Below are 22,189 nucleotides of genomic sequence, written 5' to 3' on the forward strand. Positions count from 1 at the left end.
GATCTGACTTAGAAAGGGACACCAGATCCGGCTTAGAATGGGACAACAGATATGAATGACAGAAGAGAATGGGACACCAGATCTGGTTTACCCTGGGACACCAGATCTGACTTAGAATGGGACACCAGATCTGGCTTAGAATGGGACACCAGATCTGACGTAGAATGGAACGCCAGATATGAATGACAGAAGAGAATGGGACACCAGATATGAATAACAGAAGAGAATGAGACACCAGATCTGGCTTGGAATGGGACACCAGATATGAATGACAGAAGAGAATGGGACACCAGATCGGAATGACAGAAGAGAATAGGACACCAGATATGAATGACAGAAGAGAATGGGATACCAGATATGAATGACAGAAGAGAATGGGACACCAGATATAAATGACAGAAGAGAATGGGACACCAGATATGAATGACAGAAGATAATGAGACACCAGATATAAATGACAGAAGAGAATGGGACACCAGATATAAATGACAGAAGAGAATGGGACACCAGATATAAATGACAGAAGAGAATGGGACACCAGATATGAATGACAGAAGAGAATGGGACACCAGATATAAATGACAGAACTATTTAGACTGTTACTATTTAGACTGTTACTATTTAAACTGTTACTATTTAGACTGTTAGCTATTTCCAACCAGTATGGAGCAGATAGGAATAAATGATCAAGATGAACTAACAATAATACAATGACAGAAGTGACTGGGACACCAGATCTGGTTTTCACTGGGACACCAGATCTGGCTTAGACTGGGACACCTGATCTGAATGACAGAAGAAACTGGGACACCAGATCCGGCTTAGAATGGGACACCAGATATAAATGACAGAAGAGAATGGGACACCAGATATGACTTAGAATGGAACACCAGATCTGGTTTACACAGGGACACCAGATCTGACTTAGAATGGGACACCAGATATGAATGACTGAAGCGACTGGGACACCAAATCTGGTTTACACTGGGACACCAGATCTGACTTAGAATGGGACACCAGATATGAATGACAGAAGAGAATGGGACACCAGATCTGACTTAGAAAGGGACACCAGATCCGGCTTAGAATGGGACAACAGATATGAATGACAGAAGAGAATGGGACACCAGATATGAATGACAGAAGAGAATGGGACACCAGATCTGACTAAGAATGGGACACCAGATCTGAATGACTGAAGCGACTGGGACACCAAATCTGGTTTACACTGGGACACCAGATCTGACTTAGAATGGGACACCAGATATGAATGACAGAAGAGAATGGGACACCAGATCTGACTTAGAAAGGGACACCAGATCCGGCTTAGAATGGGACAACAGATATGAATGACAGAAGAGAATGGGACACCAGATATGAATGACAGAAGATAATGGGACACCAGATCTGGTTTACCCTGGGACACCAGATCTGACTTAGAATGGGACACCAGATCTGGCTTAGAATGGGACACCAGATCTGACTTAGAATGGAACGCCAGATATGAATGACAGAAGAGAATTGGACACCAGATATGAATTACTGAAGAGAATGAGACACCAGATCTGGCTTAGAATGGGACACCAGATATGAATGACAGAAGAGAATGGGACACCAGATCTGACTTAGAATGGGACACCAGATATGAATGACAGAAGAGGATGGGACACCAGATCAAACTTAGAATGGGACACCAGATATAAATGACAGAAGAGAATGGGACACCAGATCTGAATGACAGAAGATAATGGGACACCAGATCTGAATGACAGGAGAGAATGGGACACCAGATATAAATGACAGAAGAGAATGGGACACCAGATATGAATGACAGAAGAGAATAGGACACCAGATCTGACTTAGAAAGGGACACCAGATCCGGCTTAGAATGGGACAACAGATATGAATGACAGAAGAGAATGGGACACCAGATCTGGTTTACCCTGGGACACCAGATCTGACTTAGAATGGGACACCAGATCTGGCTTAGAATGGGACACCAGATCTGACGTAGAATGGAACGCCAGATATGAATGACAGAAGAGAATGGGACACCAGATATGAATAACAGAAGAGAATGAGACACCAGATCTGGCTTGGAATGGGACACCAGATATGAATGACAGAAGAGAATGGGACACCAGATCTGACTTAGAATGGGACACCAGATATGAATGACAGAAGAGAATGGGACACCAGATCAAACTTAGAATGGGACACCAGATATAAATGACAGAAGAGAATGGGACACCAGATCTGAATGACAGAAGATAATGGGACACCAGATCTGAATGACAGAAGAGAATGGGACACCAGATATAAATGACAGAAGAGAATGGGACACCAGATCTGAATGACAGAAGAGAATGGGACACCAGATATGAATGACAGAAGAGAATGGGACACCAGATATAAATGACAGAAGAGAATGGGACACCAGATATGAATGACAGAAGAGAATTGGACACCAGATATGACTTAGAATGGGACAACAGATAGGAATGACAGAAGAGAATAGGACACCAGATGGGAATGACAGAAGAGAATGGGACACCAGATGGGAATGACAGAAGAGAATGGGACACCAGATCTGAATGACAGAAGAGAATGGGACACCAGATATGAATGACAGAAGAGAATGGGACACCAGATCGGAATGACAGAAGAGAATGGGACACCAGATCTGAATGACAGAAGAGTATGGGACACCAGATATGCATGACAGAAGAGAATGGGACACCAGATATGAATGACAGAAGAGAATGGGACACCAGATATGAATGACAGAAGAGAATGGGACACCAGATATGAATGACAGAAGAGAATGGGACACCAGATATGCATGACAGAAGAGAAATGGACACCAGATATGCATGACAGAAGAGAAATGGACACCAGATATGACTTAGACACCTTTATTCAACAGATTCACAGAAGAGAATAGAAAGGACCTTCAATCTGTCTCTGTGTGTCTGTTTATGTCTTGTCTATGTGGAACCCACCAGTCTAGAGGGGTATGTCTTGTCTATGTGGAACCCACCAGTCTAGAGGGGGATGTCTTGTCTATGTGGAACCCACCAGTCTAGAGGGGTATGTCTTGTCTATGTGGAACCCACCAGTCTAGGGGTGGAGGGGTATGTCTTGTCTATGTGGAACCCACCAGTCAAGAGGGGTATGTCTTGTCTATGTGGAACCCACCAGTCTAGGGGTGGAGGGGTATGTCTTGTCTATGTGGAACCCACCAGTCAAGAGGGGTATGTCTTGTCTATGTGTAACCCACCAGTCTAGGGGTGGAGGGGTATGTCTTGTCTATGTGGAACCCACCAGTCTAGAAGGGTATGTCTTGTCTATGTGTAACCCACCAGTCTAGAGGGGTATGTCTTGTCTATGTGTAACCCACCAGTCTAGGGGTGGAGGGGTATGTCTTGTCTATGTGGAACCCACCAGTCTAGGGGTGGAGGGGTATGTCTTGTCTATGTGGAACCCACCAGTCTAGAGGGGTATGTCTTGTCTATGTGGAACCCACCAGTCTAGAGGGATATGTCTTGTCTATGTGGAACCCACCAGTCTAGGGGTGGAGGGGTATGTCTTGTCTATGTGGAACCCACCAGTCTAGAGGGGTATGTCTTGTCTATGTGTAACCCACCAGTCTAGAAGGGTATGTCTTGTCTATGTGGAACCCACCAGTCTAGGGGTGGAGGGGTATGTCTTGTCTATGTGTAACCCACCAGTCTAGAGGCGTATGTCTTGTCTATGTGGAACCCACCAGTCTAGAGGGGTATGTCTTGTCTATGTGGAACCCACCAGTCTAGAGGGATATGTCTTGTCTATGTGTAACCCACCAGTCTAGAGGGGTATGTCTTGTCTATGTGGAACCCACCAGTCTAGGGGTGGAGGGGTATGTCTTGTCTATGTGGAACCCACCAGTCTAGGGGTGGAGGGGTATGTCTTGTCTATGTGGAACCCACCAGTCTAGGGGTGGAGGGGTATGTCTTGTCTATGTGGAACCCACCAGTCTAGAGGGATATGTCTTGTCTATGTGTAACCCACCAGTCTAGAGGGGTATGTCTTGTCTATGTGGAACCCACCAGTCTAGGGGTGGAGGGGTATGTCTTGTCTATGTGTAACCCACCAGTCTAGAGGGGTATGTCTTGTCTATGTGGAACCCACCAGTCTAGAGGGGTATGTCTTGTCTATGTGGAACCCACCAGTCTAGGGGTGGAGGGGTATGTCTTGTCTATGTGTAACCCACCAGTCTAGGGGTGGAGGGGTATGTCTTGCGGAGTCCTAGACATCTCTCCTGGTCGATAAAGAGGGAGTGGGTCTTAGTGCAAAGCTCCTGTTCTAAACCACTCTTACAGTCAGCCAGCTGCTGCAGGACAGCCTGGGCTTCAGACAACCTCTGTCTTAGAGATAAAACAGTGTCCTGGAGACCAGACACCTCAGACAGCAATCTGGAATAGAGAGAGAGAGAGAGAGAGAGAGAGAGAGAGAGAGAGAGAGAGAGAGAAAGCAGAGAGAGAGACAGACAGACAGACAGACAGACAGACAGACAGACAGACAGACAGACAGACAGACAGACAGACAGACAGACAGACAGACAGACAGACAGACAGACAGACAGACAGACAGACAGACAGACAGACAGACAGACAGACAGACAGACAGACAGTGACAGTATATAGACATAATATGACATTTCAAATGTCTTTATTCTTTTGGAACTTCTGTGAGTGTAATGTTTACTGTTCATTTTTATTGTTTATTTCTTTTTTGTTTATTATCTACTTCACTTGCTTTGGCAATGTTAGCATATGTTTCCCTTGCCAATAAAGCCCCTTGAATTGAATTGAGAGACAAAGAGAAAAGCACACAGATAAATATATAATTAGCCACTTAGCCTACATGCTATGTTTGTAAGCATGAGAGTGTGTGTTACCTGGTGTGTGGGTGGTCCCTGCAGAGCTCCATGTTAGGTCTATGGGTGCGCTCCTCCAGCCTGGACTGAGCCACTCTGAGGGGGGCCCTCTTCGCCCAGATGGACCCCTCCAAATCTGAGATGGTACGCTCCGTCTGGTGCATCTCCTGCAGGGTCTGGAGAGAGATGGAGAGGGAGGGGGGGGTCAGCCCAAAAACACAAGTGGACACACACAGAACACACAAAACAATGACAAAAATCCACATACAGACCCCCCCACCTTGGCCAGGTGCTGCTGTAGCGTGTTCCTAGCGAGTGTGGTTTGGTTGACACGGAGTGTGAAGGCGGCGTTGACACGGTTGTACTGAGACCACATGTCTCTCGCCGTCGCAACCAGGGTTCCCTCCGCCAGCTCCGTTACTTCCCGCGTGGCTCGCCGCTCCGACGCCGACTTCCCAATGTTGTCCTCCGAATACTGCACCCACGACACCGGCACTGAGACACTACAGGGAGGGAGGAGGGACAAAAAACATGTTGCCAGGGTGTCCTTAGTGTGTTGCATCTGATTGAATGAAGTGTTTGAAGACAACCGTGTGAGAGTCTGTTACCAGGAGGCTGAGGTCAGGGTGATAACTGGTAGCAGGAGAACAGTTGGTCAGTGTTACCTGGTATCTACCATGCTGAGGTCAGGGTAATAACTGGTAGCAGGAGAACAGTTGGTCAGTGTTACCTGGTATCTACCAGGCTGAGGTCAGGGTAATAACTGGTAGCAGGAGAACAGTTGGTCAGTGTTACCTGGTATCTACCAGGCTGAGGTCAGGGTGATAACTGGTAGCAGGAGAACAGTTGGTCAGTGTTACCTGGTATCTACCAGGCTGAGGTCAGGGTGATAACTGGTAGCAGGAGAACAGTTGGTCAGTGTTACCTGGTATCTACCATGCTGAGGTCAGGGTAATAACTGGTAGCAGGAGAACAGTTGGTCAGTGTTACCTGGTATCTACCAGGCTGAGGTCAGGGTAATAACTGGTAGCAGGAGAACAGTTGGTCAGTGTTACCTGGTATCTACCAGGCTGAGGTCAGGGTGATAACTGGTAGCAGGAGAACAGTTGGTCAGTGTTACCTGGTGTCTACCAGGCTGAGGTCAGGGTGATAACTGGTAGCAGGAGAACAGTTGGTCAGTGTTACCTGGTATCTACCAGGCTGAGGTCAGGGTAATAACTGGTAGCAGGAGAACAGTTCGTCAGTGTTACCTGGTATCCAGGAGGCTGAGGTCAGGGTAATAACTGGTAGCAGGAGAACAGTTGGTCAGTGTTACCTGGTATCTACCAGGCTGAGGTCAGGGTAATAACTGGTAGCAGGAGAACAGTTGGTCAGTGTTACCTGGTATCTACCAGGCTGAGGTCAGGGTAATAACTGGTAGCAGTAGAACAGTTGGTCAGTGTTACCTGGTATCTACCAGGCTGAGGTCAGGGTAATAACTGGTAGCAGGAGAACAGTTGGTCAGTGTTACCTGGTATCTACCAGGCTGAGGTCAGGGTAATAACTGGTAGCAGGAGAACAGTTGGTCAGTGTTACCTGGTATCTACCAGGCTGAGGTCAGGGTAATAACTGGTAGCAGTAGAACAGTTCGTCAGTGTTACCTGGTATCTACCAGGCTGAGGTCAGGGTAATAACTGGTAGCAGGAGAACAGTTGGTCAGTGTTACCTGGTATCTACCAGGCTGAGGTCAGGGTAATAACTGGTAGCAGGAGAACAGTTGGTCAGTGTTACCTGATATCTACCAGGCTGAGGACAGGGTAATAACTGGTAGCAGGAGAACAGTTGGTCAGTGTTACCTGGTATCTACCAGGCTGAGGTCAGGGTAATAACTGGTAGCAGGAGAACAGTTGGTCAGTGTTACCTGGTATCCAGGAGGCTGAGGTCAGGGTAATAACTGGTAGCAGTAGAACAGTTGGTCAGTGTTACCTGGTATCTACCAGGCTGAGGTCAGGGTAATAACTGGTAGCAGGAGAACAGTTGGTCAGTGTTACCTGGTATCTACCAGGCTGAGGTCAGGGTAATAACTGGTAGCAGGAGAACAGTTGGTCAGTGTTACCTGGTATCTACTAGGCTGAGGTCAGGGTAATAACTGGTAGCAGGAGAACAGTTGGTCAGTGTTACCTGGTATCTACCAGGCTGAGGTCAGGGTAATAACTGGTAGCAGGAGAACAGTTGGTCAGTGTTACCTGGTATCTACCAGGCTGAGGTCAGGGTAATAACTGGTAGCAGGAGAACAGTTGGTCAGTGTTACCTGGTATCTACTAGGCTGAGGTCAGGGTAATAACTGGTAGCAGGAGAACAGTTGGTCAGTGTTACCTGGTATCTACCAGGCTGAGGTCAGGGTAATAACTGGTAGCAGGAGAAAAGTTGGTCAGTGTTACCTGGTATCTACCAGGCTGAGGTCAGGGTAATAACTGGTAGCAGGAGAACAGTTGGTCAGTGTTACCTGGTATCTACCAGGCTGAGGTCAGGGTAATAACTGGTAGCAGGAGAACAGTTGGTCAGTGTTAACTGGTATCCAGGAGGCTGAGGTCAGGGTAATAACTGGTAGCAGTAGAACAGTTGGTCAGTGTTACCTGGTATCTACCAGGCTGAGGTCAGGGTGATAACTGGTAGCAGGAGAACAGTTGGTCAGTGTTACCTGGTATCTACCAGGCTGAGGTCAGGGTGATAACTGGTAGCAGGAGAACAGTTGGTCAGTGTTACCTGGTATCTACCATGCTGAGGTCAGGGTAATAACTGGTAGCAGGAGAACAGTTGGTCAGTGTTACCTGGTATCTACCAGGCTGAGGTCAGGGTAATAACTGGTAGCAGGAGAACAGTTGGTCAGTGTTACCTGGTATCTACCAGGCTGAGGTCAGGGTGATAACTGGTAGCAGGAGAACAGTTGGTCAGTGTTACCTGGTGTCTACCAGGCTGAGGTCAGGGTGATAACTGGTAGCAGGAGAACAGTTGGTCAGTGTTACCTGGTATCTACCAGGCTGAGGTCAGGGTAATAACTGGTAGCAGGAGAACAGTTCGTCAGTGTTACCTGGTATCCAGGAGGCTGAGGTCAGGGTAATAACTGGTAGCAGGAGAACAGTTGGTCAGTGTTACCTGGTATCTACCAGGCTGAGGTCAGGGTAATAACTGGTAGCAGGAGAACAGTTGGTCAGTGTTACCTGGTATCTACCAGGCTGAGGTCAGGGTAATAACTGGTAGCAGTAGAACAGTTGGTCAGTGTTACCTGGTATCTACCAGGCTGAGGTCAGGGTAATAACTGGTAGCAGGAGAACAGTTGGTCAGTGTTACCTGGTATCTACCAGGCTGAGGTCAGGGTAATAACTGGTAGCAGGAGAACAGTTGGTCAGTGTTACCTGGTATCTACCAGGCTGAGGTCAGGGTAATAACTGGAAGCAGTAGAACAGTTGGTCAGTGTTACCTGGTATCTACCAGGCTGAGGTCAGGGTAATAACTGGTAGCAGTAGAACAGTTGGTCAGTGTTACCTGGTATCTACCAGGCTGAGGTCAGGGTAATAACTGGTAGCAGGAGAACAGTTGGTCAGTGTTACCTGATATCTACCAGGCTGAGGACAGGGTAATAACTGGTAGCAGGAGAACAGTTGGTCAGTGTTACCTGGTATCTACCAGGCTGAGGTCAGGGTAATAACTGGTAGCAGGAGAACAGTTGGTCAGTGTTACCTGGTATCCAGGAGGCTGAGGTCAGGGTAATAACTGGTAGCAGTAGAACAGTTGGTCAGTGTTACCTGGTATCTACCAGGCTGAGGTCAGGGTAATAACTGGTAGCAGGAGAACAGTTGGTCAGTGTTACCTGGTATCTACCAGGCTGAGGTCAGGGTAATAACTGGTAGCAGGAGAACAGTTGGTCAGTGTTACCTGGTATCTACTAGGCTGAGGTCAGGGTAATAACTGGTAGCAGGAGAACAGTTGGTCAGTGTTACCTGGTATCTACCAGGCTGAGGTCAGGGTAATAACTGGTAGCAGGAGAACAGTTGGTCAGTGTTACCTGGTATCTACCAGGCTGAGGTCAGGGTAATAACTGGTAGCAGGAGAACAGTTGGTCAGTGTTACCTGGTATCTACTAGGCTGAGGTCAGGGTAATAACTGGTAGCAGGAGAACAGTTGGTCAGTGTTACCTGGTATCTACCAGGCTGAGGTCAGGGTAATAACTGGTAGCAGGAGAAAAGTTGGTCAGTGTTACCTGGTATCTACCAGGCTGAGGTCAGGGTAATAACTGGTAGCAGGAGAACAGTTGGTCAGTGTTACCTGGTATCTACCAGGCTGAGGTCAGGGTAATAACTGGTAGCAGGAGAACAGTTGGTCAGTGTTAACTGGTATCCAGGAGGCTGAGGTCAGGGTAATAACTGGAAGCAGTAGAACAGTTGGTCAGTGTTACCTGGTATCTACCAGGATGAGGTCAGGGTAATAACTGGTAGCAGGAGAACAGTTGGTCAGTGTTACCTGGTATCTACCAGGCTGAGGTCAGGGTAATAACTGGTAGCAGGAGAACAGTTGGTCAGTGTTACCTGGTATCTACTAGGCTGAGGTCAGGGTAATAACTGGTAGCAGGAGAACAGTTGGTCAGTGTTACCTGGTATCTACCAGGCTGAGGTCAGGGTAATAACTGGTAGCAGGAGAACAGTTGGTCAGTGTTACCTGGTATCTACTAGGCTGAGGTCAGGGTAATAACTGGTAGCAGGAGAACAGTTGGTCAGTGTTACCTGGTATCTACCAGGCTGAGGTCAGGGTAATAACTGGTAGCAGGAGAACAGTTGGTCAGTGTTACCTGGTATCTACCAGGCTGAGGTCAGGGTGATAACTGGTAGCAGGAGAACAGTTGGTCAGTGTTACCTGGTGTCTACCAGGCTGAGGTCAGGGTGATAACTGGTAGCAGGAGAACAGTTGGTCAGTGTTACCTGGTATCTACCAGGCTGAGGTCAGGGTAATAACTGGTAGCAGGAGAACAGTTCGTCAGTGTTACCTGGTATCCAGGAGGCTGAGGTTAGGGTAATAACTGGTAGCAGGAGAACAGTTGGTCAGTGTTACCTGGTATCTACTAGGCTGAGGTCAGGGTAATAACTGGTAGCAGGAGAACAGTTGGTCATGGTTACCTGGTATCTACCAGGCTGAGGTCAGGGTAATAACTGGTAGCAGGAGAACAGTTGGTCAGTGTTACCTGGTATCTACCAGGCTGAGGTCAGGGTAATAACTGGTAGCAGGAGAACAGTTGGTCAGTGTTACCTGGTATCTACTAGGCTGAGGTCAGGGTAATAACTGGTAGCAGGAGAACAGTTGGTCAGTGTTACCTGGTATCTACCAGGCTGAGGTCAGGGTAATAACTGGTAGCAGGAGAACAGTTGGTCAGTGTTACCTGGTATCTACCAGGCTGAGGTCAGGGTGATAACTGGTAGCAGGAGAACAGTTGGTCAGTGTTACCTGGTGTCTACCAGGCTGAGGTCAGGGTGATAACTGGTAGCAGGAGAACAGTTGGTCAGTGTTACCTGGTATCTACCAGGCTGAGGTCAGGGTAATAACTGGTAGCAGGAGAACAGTTCGTCAGTGTTACCTGGTATCCAGGAGGCTGAGGTTAGGGTAATAACTGGTAGCAGGAGAACAGTTGGTCAGTGTTACCTGGTATCTACCAGGCTGAGGTCAGGGTAATAACTGGTAGCAGGAGAACAGTTGGTCAGTGTTACCTGGTATCTACCAGGCTGAGGTCAGGGTAATAACTGGTAGCAGTAGAACAGTTGGTCAGTGTTACCTGGTATCTACCAGGCTGAGGTCAGGGTAATAACTGGTAGCAGGAGAACAGTTGGTCAGTGTTACCTGGTATCTACCAGGCTGAGGTCAGGGTAATAACTGGTAGCAGGAGAACAGTTGGTCAGTGTTACCTGGTATCTACCAGGCTGAGGACAGGGTAATAACTGGTAGCAGGAGAACAGTTGGTCAGTGTTACCTGGTATCTACCAGGCTGAGGTCAGGGTAATAACTGGTAGCAGGAGAACAGTTGGTCAGTGTTACCTGGTATCCAGGAGGCTGAGGTCAGGGTAATAACTGGTAGCAGTAGAACAGTTGGTCAGTGTTACCTGGTATCTACCAGGCTGAGGTCAGGGTAATAACTGGTAGCAGGAGAACAGTTGGTCAGTGTTACCTGGTATCTACCAGGCTGAGGTCAGGGTAATAACTGGTAGCAGGAGAACAGTTGGTCAGTGTTACCTGGTATCTACTAGGCTGAGGTCAGGGTAATAACTGGTAGCAGGAGAACAGTTGGTCAGTGTTACCTGGTATCTACCAGGCTGAGGTCAGGGTAATAACTGGTAGCAGGAGAACAGTTGGTCAGTGTTACCTGGTATCTACCAGGCTGAGGTCAGGGTAATAACTGGTAGCAGGAGAACAGTTCGTCAGTGTTACCTGGTATCAACTAGGCTGAGGTCAGGGTAATAACTGGTAGCAGGAGAACAGTTGGTCAGTGTTACCTGGTATCTACCAGGCTGAGGTCAGGGTAATAACTGGTAGCAGGAGAACAGTTGGTCAGTGTTACCTGGTATCCAGGAGGCTGAGGTCAGGGTAATAACTGGTAGCAGTAGAACAGTTGGTCAGTGTTACCTGGTATCTACCAGGCTGAGGTCAGGGTAATAACTGGTAGCAGGAGAACAGTTGGTCAGTGTTACCTGGTATCTACCAGGCTGAGGTCAGGGTAATAACTGGTAGCAGGAGAACAGTTGGTCAGTGTTACCTGGTATCTACCAGGCTGAGGTCAGGGTAATAACTGGTAGCAGGAGAACAGTTGGTCAGTGTTACCTGGTATCTACCAGGCTGAGGTCAGGGTAATAACTGGTAGCAGGAGAACAGTTGGTCAGTGTTACCTGGCATCCAGGAGGCTGAGGTCAGGGTAATAACTGGTAGCAGGAGAACAGTTGGTCAGTGTTACCTGGCATCCAGGAGGCTGAGGTCAGGGTAATAACTGGTAGCAGGAGAACAGTTGGTCAGTGTTACCTGGTATCTACCAGGCTGAGGTCAGGGTAATAACTGGTAGCAGTAGAACAGTTGGTCAGTGTTACCTGGTATCTACCAGGCTGAGGTCAGGGTAATAACTGGTAGCAGGAGAACAGTTGGTCAGTGTTACCTGGTATCTACCAGGCTGAGGTCAGGGTAATAACTGGTAGCAGGAGAACAGTTGGTCAGTGTTACCTGGTATCCAGGAGGCTGAGGTCAGGGTAATAACTGGTAGCAGGAGAACAGTTGGTCAGTGTTACCTGGTATCTACCAGGCTGAGGTCAGGGTAATAACTGGTAGCAGGAGAACAGTTGGTCAGTGTTACCTGGTATCTACCAGGCTGAGGTCAGGGTAATAACTGGTAGCAGGAGAACAGTTGGTCAGTGTTACCTGGTATCTACCAGGCTGAGGTCAGGGTAATAACTGGTAGCAGGAGAACAGTTGGTCAGTGTTAACTGGTATCTACTAGGCTGAGGTCAGGGTAATAACTGGTAGCAGGAGAACAGTTGGTCAGTGTTACCTGGTATCTACCAGGCTGAGGTCAGGGTAATAACTGGTAGCAGGAGAACAGTTGGTCAGTGTTACCTGGTATCTACCAGGCTGAGGTCAGGGTAATAACTGGTAGCAGGAGAACAGTTGGTCAGTGTTACCTGGTATCTACCAGGCTGAGGTCAGGGTAATAACTGGTAGCAGTAGAACAGTTGGTCAGTGTTACCTGGTATCTACCAGGCTGAGGTCAGGGTAATAACTGGTAGCAGGAGAACAGTTGGTAGTGTTACCTGGTATCTACCAGGCTGAGGTCAGGGTAATAACTGTAGCAGGAGAACAGTTGGTCAGTGTTACCTGGTATCTACCAGGCTGAGGTCAGGGTAATAACTGGTAGCAGGAGAACAGTTGGTCAGTGTTACCTGGTATCTACCAGGCTGAGGTCAGGGTAATAACTGGTAGCAGGAGAACAGTTGGTCAGTGTTACCTGGTATCCACGAGGCTGAGGTCAGGGTAATAACTGGTAGCAGGAGAACAGTTGGTCAGTGTTACCTGGTATCTACCAGGCTGAGGTCAGGGTAATAACTGGTAGCAGGAGAACAGTTGGTCAGTGTTACCTGGTATCTACCAGGCTGAGGTCAGGGTAATAACTGGTAGCAGGAGAACAGTTGGTCAGTGTTACCTGGTATCTACTAGGCTGAGGTCAGGGTAATAACTGGTAGCAGGAGAACAGTTGGTCAGTGTTACCTGGTATCTACCAGGCTGAGGTCAGGGTAATAACTGGTAGCAGGAGAACAGTTGGTCAGTGTTACCTGGTATCTACCAGGCTGAGGTCAGGGTAATAACTGGTAGCAGGAGAACAGTTGGTCAGTGTTACCTGGTATCTACTAGGCTGAGGTCAGGGTAATAACTGGTAGCAGGAGAACAGTTGGTCAGTGTTACCTGGTATCTACCAGGCTGAGGTCAGGGTAATAACTGGTAGCAGGAGAACAGTTGGTCAGTGTTACCTGGTATCTACCAGGCTGAGGTCAGGGTAATAACTGGTAGCAGGAGAACAGTTGGTCAGTGTTACCTGGTATCTACTAGGCTGAGGTCAGGGTAATAACTGGTAGCAGGAGAACAGTTGGTCAGTGTTACCTGGTATCTACCAGGCTGAGGTCAGGGTAATAACTGGTAGCAGGAGAAAAGTTGGTCAGTGTTACCTGGTATCTACCAGGCTGAGGTCAGGGTAATAACTGGTAGCAGGAGAACAGTTGGTCAGTGTTACCTGGTATCTACCAGGCTGAGGTCAGGGTAATAACTGGTAGCAGGAGAACAGTTGGTCAGTGTTACCTGGTATCCAGGAGGCTGAGGTCAGGGTAATAACTGGTAGCAGGAGAACAGTTGGTCAGTGTTACCTGGTATCTACCAGGCTGAGGTCAGGGTAATAACTGGTAGCAGGAGAACAGTTGGTCAGTGTTACCTGGTATCTACCAGGCTGAGGTCAGGGTAATAACTGGTAGCAGGAGAACAGTTGGTCAGTGTTACCTGGTATCCAGGAGGCTGAGGTCAGGGTAATAACTGGTAGCAGTAGAACAGTTGGTCAGTGTTACCTGGTATCTACCAGGCTGAGGTCAGGGTAATAACTGGTAGCAGGAGAACAGTTGGTCAGTGTTACCTGGTATCTACCAGGCTGAGGTCAGGGTAATAACTGGTAGCAGGAGAACAGTTGGTCAGTGTTACCTGGTATCTACTAGGCTGAGGTCAGGGTAATAACTGGTAGCAGGAGAACAGTTTGTCAGTGTTACCTGGTATCTACCAGGCTGAGGTCAGGGTAATAACTGGTAGCAGGAGAACAGTTGGTCAGTGTTACCTGGTATCTACCAGGCTGAGGTCAGGGTAATAACTGGTAGCAGGAGAACAGTTGGTCAGTGTTACCTGGTATCTACTAGGCTGAGGTCAGGGTAATAACTGGTAGCAGGAGAACAGTTGGTCAGTGTTACCTGGTATCTACCAGGCTGAGGTCAGGGTAATAACTGGTAGCAGGAGAACAGTTGGTCAGTGTTACCTGGTATCTACCAGGCTGAGGTCAGGGTAATAACTGGTAGCAGGAGAACAGTTGGTCAGTGTTACCTGGTATCTACCAGGCTGAGGTCAGGGTAATAACTGGTAGCAGGAGAACAGTTGGTCAGTGTTACCTGGTATCTACCAGGCTGAGGTCAGGGTAATAACTGGTAGCAGGAGAACAGTTGGTCAGTGTTACCTGGTATCCAGGAGGCTGAGGTCAGGGTAATAACTGGTAGCAGTAGAACAGTTGGTCAGTGTTACCTGGTATCTACCAGGCTGAGGTCAGGGTAATAACTGGTAGCAGGAGAACAGTTGGTCAGTGTTACCTGGTATCTACCAGGCTGAGGTCAGGGTAATAACTGGTAGCAGGAGAACAGTTGGTCAGTGTTACCTGGTATCCAGGAGGCTGAGGTCAGGGTAATAACTGGTAGCAGGAGAACAGTTGGTCAGTGTTACCTGGTATCTACCAGGCTGAGGTCAGGGTAATAACTGGTAGCAGGAGAACAGTTGGTCAGTGTTACCTGGTATCTACCAGACTGAGGTCAGGGTAATAACTGGTAGCAGGAGAACAGTTGGTCAGTGTTACCTGGTATCTACCAGGCTGAGGTCAGGGTAATAACTGGTAGCAGTAGAACAGTTGGTCAGTGTTATCTGGTATCCAGGAGGCTGAGGTCAGGGTAATAGCTGGTAGCAGGAGAACAGTTCGTCAGTGTTACCTGGTATCTACCAGGCTGAGGTCAGGGTAATAACTGGTAGCAGTAGAACAGTTCGTCAGTGTTACCTGGTATCTACCAGGCTGAGGTCAGGGTAATAACTGGTAGCAGTAGAACAGTTGGCCAGTGTTACCTGGTATCCAGGAGGCTGAGGTCAGGGTAATAGCTGGTAGCAGGAGAACAGTTCGTCAGTGTTACCTGGTATCTACCAGGCTGAGGTCAGGGTAATAACTGGTAGCAGTAGAACAGTTCGTCAGTGTTACCTGGTATCTACCAGGCTGAGGTCAGGGTGATAACTGGTAGCAGGAGAACAGTTGGTCAGTGTTACCTGGTATCTACCAGGCTGAGGTCAGGGTAATAACTGGTAGCAGGAGAACAGTTGGTCAGTGTTACCTGGTATCTACCAGGCTGAGGTCAGGGTAATAACTGGTAGCAGGAGAACAGTTGGTCAGTGTTACCTGGTATCTACCAGGCTGAGGTCAGGGTAATAACTGGTAGCAGGAGAACAGTTGGTCAGTGTTACCTGGTATCTACCAGGCTGAGGTCAGGGTAATAACTGGTAGCAGGAGAACAGTTCGTCAGTGTTACTTGGTATCTACCAGGCTGAGGTCAGGGTAATAACTGGTAGCAGGAGAACAGTTGGTCAGTGTTACCTGGTATCTACCAGGCTGAGGTCATGGTAATAACTGGTAGCAGGAGAACAGTTGGTCAGTGTGTGACAGTGGCTGTCGATCTGGAGAGCTCTGTGTTTATCATTCATGTCTTTTTCCAACTGGTGTTGCACTCTCCTGTTGGACCTGCACCACACACACACACACACACACACACACACACACACACACCACACACACACACACACACACACACACACACACACACACACACACACACACACACACACACACACACACACACACACACACACACACACACACAGCTAGATGACACAGTGTGGTGGACTAGAGAACAGAACCCTATGAATCATGTTCACTATGACTGACACACTGAGGGAGTCCCACACAACACCACTGCCTTAGACAGGGCTCCCTCCCTCCCTCCCTCCATCCCTCCCTCCCTCCCTCCATCCCTCCCTCCCTCCATACTTCCCTCCCTCCCTCCATGTCATCCATTAGTTTCCCTTTAGATCTTAGTTTACACACACACACACACACAGAGAGAGAGAGACACACACACACACACACTCCTAACATAATTACAGCATGAGTTGTCTATTGTTCTCCTGTGTGTGTGTGTATGTGTGTGTGTGTGTGTGTGTGTGTGTGTGTGTGTGTGTGTGTGTGTGTGTGTGTGTGTGTGTGTGTGTGTGTGTGTGTGTGTGTGTGTGTGTGTGTGTGTGTGTGTGTGTGTGTGTGTGGAATACATGTACATAATGATTTATCTATAGTTGCTATTGACAAGAAACCTCTGTTGAGTCTGACTTATTCCAGTTAGCCAGCCCCTGCCACGTTATCATCAAGTGTTGAGTCTGACTTATTCCAGTTAGCCAGCCCCTGCCACGTTATCATCAAGTGTTGAGTCTGACTTATTCCAATTAGCCGGCCCCTGCCACGTTATCATCAAGTGTTGAGTCTGACTTATTCCAGTTAGCCGGCCCCTGCCACGTTATCATCAAGTGTTGAGTCTGACTTATTCCAGTTAGCCAGCCCCTGCCACGTTATCATCAAGTGTTGAGTCTGACTTATTCCAGTTAGCCAGTCCCTACCACGTTATCATCAAGTGTTGAGTCTGCCTTAATCCAGTTAGCCGGCCCCTGCCACGTTATCATCAAGTGTTGAGTCTGACTTATTCCAGTTTGCCAGCCCCTGCCACGTTATCATCAAGTGTTGAGTCTGACTTATTCCAGTTAGCCAGCCCCTACCACGTTATCATCAAGTGTTGAGTCTGCGTTAATCCAGTTAGCCGGCCCCTGCCACGTTATCATCAAGTGTTGAGTCTGACTTATTCCAGTTTGCCAGCCCCTACCACATGAGGATCCAAACAAAGTCCAGAAATAAAACAATGGTTTGTTCAACTTAATTCTTGTTGCAGTGATTCATCTCAGCAGGGGGCTCTGTAGTTACAACTAAAGGTCAACTGTGTGTGTGTGTGTGTGTGTGTGTGTGTGTGTGTGTGTGTGTGTGTGTGTGTGTGTGTGTGTGTGTGTGTGTGTGTGTGTGTGTGTGTGTGTGTATGTGTGTGTGTGTGTGTGTGTGTGTGTGTGTGTGTGTGTGTGTGTGTGTGTGTGTGTGTGTGTGTGTGTGTGTGTGTGTACTCACTCCAGCTGTTTCTGGACTTTATCTCTGATCCTCTCCAACTGTTCCTGAGAAGACCTGATCACTGTTACCTCCTGAAGAGAGAAATGGAGGGAGGGAGGGAGAGGGAGGGAGCGGGAGAGAGAGAGAGAGAGAGAGAGAGAGATGGAGGGAATGATGGAGAGGGTGAGATGGAGGGAGAGAGAGAGAAAGATAATAGCATTGTTACCACAGAACAAAGGTGAGTGAAATAAAACCAATGTAGACAGGACCAGGGTCAGACATACCTGGGGTGGAGGACTATTCTGTAAACCTTCTACAATTGTTTGTTGTGTTTGTTTATGTGTGTGTGTGTGTGTGTGTGTGTGTGTGTGTGTGTGTGTGTGTGTGTGTGTGTGTGTGTGTGTGTGTGTGTGTGTGTGTGTGTGTGTGTGTGTGTGTGTGTGTGTGTGTGTGTGTGTGTGTGTGTGTTTCACCTGCGCCAGTTCTTTCTCCACCACATCGATGACTCCGTCGTTGAGTTTCTGACACTGGAACTGGCACTCCTGCGACATCTGACCCACACACACACACACACACACACACACACACACACACACACACCACACACACACACACACACACACATACACATAAACACACACACACATACACACACACACATACACATAAACACACACACACATACACACACACACACACACATACATACACACACACATACACACACACACACACACACATACACACACACACACACACACATACATACACACACATAAACACACACACACACACACACACATACACACACACACACACACACACACATACATACACACACACACACACACACACACACACACACACACACACACACACACACACACACACACACACACACACACACACACACACACACACACACACAACCATTTAGTTTCATTCTATAACACATGATTTACTTTACAGTAGACACTAGCCTGGGTGCCAGTCTGGTTCTCTTTACAGTAGACACTAGCCTGGGTGCCAGTCTGATTCTGTTCTCTTTACAGTAGACACTAGCCTGGGTGCCAGTCTGATTCTGTTCTCTTTACAGTAGACACTAGCCTGGGTGCCAGTCTGGTTCTCTTTACAGTAGACACTAGCCTGGGTGCCAGTCTGGTTCTCTTTACAGTAGACTCTAGCCTGGGTGCCAGTCTGGTTCTCTTTACAGTAGACTACTAGCCTGGGTGCCAGTCTGATTCTGTTCTCTTTACAGTAGACACTAGCCTGGGTGCCAGTCTGGTTCTCTTTACAGTAGACTCTAGCCTGGGTGCCAGTCTGCGTTCTCTTTACAGTAGACACTAGCCTGGGTGCCAGTCTGGTTCTCTTTACAGTAGACACTAGCCTGGGTGCCAGTCTGCGTTCTCTTTACAGTAGACTCTAGCCTGGGTGCCAGTCTGGTTCTCTTTACAGTAGACTCTAGCCTGGGTGCCAGTCTGATTCTGTTCTCTTTACAGTAGACACTAGCCTGGGTGCCAGTCTGGTTCTCTTTACTGTAGACTCTAGCCTGGGTGCCAGTCTGAGTTCTCTTTACAGTAGACACTAGCCTGGGTGCCAGTCTGGTTCTCTTTACAGTAGACACTAGCCTGGGTGCCAGTCTGGTTCTCTTTACAGTAGACACTAGCCTGGGTGCCAGTCTGGTTCTCTTTACAGTAGACACTAGCCTGGGTGCCAGTCTGGTTCTCTTTACTGTAGACTCTAGCCTGGGTGCCAGTCTGATTCTGTTCTCTTTACAGTAGACACTAGCCTGGGTGCCAGTCTGGTTCTCTTTACAGTAGACTCTAGCCTGGGTGCCAGTCTGGTTCTCTTTACAGTAGACACTAGCCTGGGTGCCAGTCTGGTTCTCTTTACAGTAGACTCTAGCCTGGGTGCCAGTCTGGTTCTCTTTACAGTAGACACTAGCCTGGGTGCCAGTCTGGTTCTCTTTACAGTAGACTCTAGCCTGGGTGCCAGTCTGGTTCTCTTTACAGTAGACACTAGCCTGGGTGCCAGTCTGGTTCTCTTTACAGTAGACACTAGCCTGGGTGCCAGTCTGGTTCTCTTTACAGTAGACACTAGCCTGGGTGCCAGTCTGGTTCTCTTTACAGTAGACACTAGCCTGGGTGCCAGTCTGGTTCTCTTTACAGTAGACACTAGCCTGGGTGCCAGTCTGGTTCTCTTTACAGTAGACTCTAGCCTGGGTGCCAGTCTGGTTCTCTTTACAGTAGACACTAGCCTGGGTGCCAGTCTGGTTCTCTTTACAGTAGACTCTAGCCTGGGTGCCAGTCTGGTTCTCTTTACAGTAGACACTAGCCTGGGTGCCAGTCTGGTTCTCTTTACAGTAGACACTAGCCTGGGTGCCAGTCAGGTTCTGTTCTCTTTACAGTAGACACTAGCCTGGGTGCCAGTCAGGTTCTGTTCTCTTTACTGTAGACTCTAGCCTGGGTGCCAGTCTGATTCTGTTCTCTTTACAGTAGACTCTAGCCTGGGTGCCAGTCTGATTCTGTTCTCTTTACAGTAGACTCTAGCCTGGGTGCCAGTCTGGTTCTCTTTACAGTAGACACTAGCCTGGGTGCCAGTCTGGTTCTCTTTACAGTAGACACTAGCCTGGGTGCCAGTCTGGTTCTCTTTACAGTAGACACTAGCCTGGGTGCCAGTCAGGTTCTGTTCTCTTTACTGTAGACTCTAGCCTGGGTGCCAGTCTGATTCTGTTCTCTTTACAGTAGACTCTAGCCTGGGTGCCAGTCTGATTCTGTTCTCTTTACAGTAGACTCTAGCCTGGGTGCCAGTCTGGTTCTCTTTACAGTAGACTCTAGCCTGGGTGCCAGTCTGGTTCTCTTTACAGTAGACTCTAGCCTGGGTGCCAGTCTGGTTCTCTTTACAGTAAACACTAGCCTGGGTGCCAGTCTGGTTCTCTTTACAGTAGACACTAGCCTGGGTGCCAGTCTGGTTCTCTTTACAGTAGACACTAGCCTGGGTGCCAGTCAGGTTCTGTTCTCTTTACTGTAGACTCTAGCCTGGGTGCCAGTCTGATTCTGTTCTCTTTACAGTAGACTCTAGCCTGGGTGCCAGTCTGATTCTGTTCTCTTTACAGTAGACTCTAGCCTGGGTGCCAGTCTGGTTCTCTTTACAGTAGACTCTAGCCTGGGTGCCAGTCTGGTTCTCTTTACAGTAGACTCTAGCCTGGGTGCCAGTCTGGTTCTCTTTACAGTAGACACTAGCCTGGGTGCCAGTCTGGTTCTCTTTACAGTAGACACTAGCCTGGGTGCCAGTCTGGTTCTCTTTACAGTAGACACTAGCCTGGGTGCCAGTCTGGTTCTCTTTACAGTAGACACTAGCCTGCGTGCCAGTCTGGTTCTCTTTACAGTAGACACCAGCCTGGGTGCCAGTCTGGTTCTCTTTACAGTAGACACTAGCCTGCGTGCCAGTCTGGTTCTCTTTACAGTAGACACTAGCCTGCGTGCCAGTCTGGTTCTCTTTACAGTAGACACTAGCCTGGGTGCCAGTCTGGTTCTCTTTACAGTAGACACTATCGATCCCAATCATATGTTTAATGGTACGTAACAAATAACACCCAATTCCTTATATAGGCTGGTGCACTAGTATATATAGGGAATTCTATGTGCAATTTTGAATACAGACCAAGTTGTATATTTACTGCTAGGTTACTAGTTCTACAGCTTAACCAGCTCTTCCATTATCTTACAGAACACAGGGCTTTTCAAACCGGAATTGTAATACAAACGTTGAAGAAGAAGATGCCAAGACACCCATCACCGTAGTATCTCATTATCCTCAGAAACTCCTAATCAATAAGTTGATAAATTATCTAATTCATTTTTATCAATCATCTTTCTGTCATTCTCTCACCTGCAGTGGGCCGTCGGTCTCCTTTAAGGCCCTGTCCAACCGGAACTTGACCTGACGTAGCCTCTCCGTGTCCCGGAGAAGCTGCTCGAGCTCGAACCCCAGCTCGCTCCGCCAGAACGAGATTTCCGTTATCCGTTTACCGATCCACCGGGAGCTGTCAGACTGCGTTCGCCGAGTCAGCTGCTCTTTACTCTGGATCAAACGGGAGGTCTCGCGCCAGAAGCTTTCCGCATGCCGCCTGCTGCTCTCCAAGCGCCGGTAGTTTACGTTGTTGGCGCGCAGCCAATCTTCCCGGGTGATCTGACACATGGCCACCGGGGTCGGTTTGAGACGCGGCATCCTAATGAGCTGCTCCCCTTCCCAGTGGGTCTCGAACGGCTCCGTGGATTTCCGCTGAACAGAGACCAGCCTGGGTTTGGACTTCCCGCTTCCCGTTAGGTCGAAGCTGACGTGCTGTGGCTGAAGCTGCATGGCAGTGAAGCCCTTGTAGCTGTCTCTCATGGTGGTCAGGGTCGGTAAGAATCCAGAGGGGCAAGGTCGCAAGGATCCGTAGACTTCCATCAGTGCTGGAGATCCTGAGCGTAAGGTGCGACCTGCTGTCCGGCTGCTCTTGGTGACAGACAGCCTTGAGCCCCGAACACTGTTGTTTTATAACCTGATGACTCCTGGTTTATGACAGGGGCATTGTGACATCATGATAGAACTGCTGGAGGCCCATAGAAAACCTGTTACAGTACTTAGAATGATTTCAAATTCAATTATCTCTCTCTCTTTCTCTCTCTCTCTCTCTCTCTCTCTCTCTCTCTCTCTCTCTCTCTCTCTCTCTCTCATCCCTCTCTCTCTCA

General features: G+C 48.4%; 2 protein-coding genes across 2 annotated transcripts; both read right to left on the bottom strand.

The window, feature by feature from the left end:
* Positions 1-2,973: 2,973 nt before the first annotated feature.
* Positions 2,974-18,004, bottom strand: LOC106593486 (tektin-3). Its single transcript, XM_082969585.1, has 5 exons — positions 17,927-18,004; positions 17,475-17,545; positions 5,199-5,421; positions 4,940-5,094; positions 2,974-4,454 (listed from the first exon to the last, which is right to left on the bottom strand). Exons 1-5 carry the CDS (start codon positions 18,002-18,004, stop codon positions 4,238-4,240), a joined length of 744 nt encoding a protein of 247 aa, XP_082825711.1. The 3' UTR covers positions 2,974-4,237.
* A 3,328-nt stretch (positions 18,005-21,332) lies between these two features.
* Positions 21,333-22,054, bottom strand: LOC145864242 (tektin-3-like). The gene has a single exon (XM_082969589.1). The coding sequence runs from the start codon at positions 21,903-21,905 to the stop codon at positions 21,333-21,335; it is 573 nt and encodes a 190-aa protein (XP_082825715.1). The 5' UTR covers positions 21,906-22,054.
* Between the last annotated feature and the right edge of the window lie 135 nt (positions 22,055-22,189).

Source organism: Salmo salar, chromosome 02, assembly GCF_965601325.2.
Source record: "Salmo salar chromosome 02, fSalSal1, whole genome shotgun sequence".
NCBI lineage: Eukaryota > Metazoa > Chordata > Actinopteri > Salmoniformes > Salmonidae > Salmo > Salmo salar.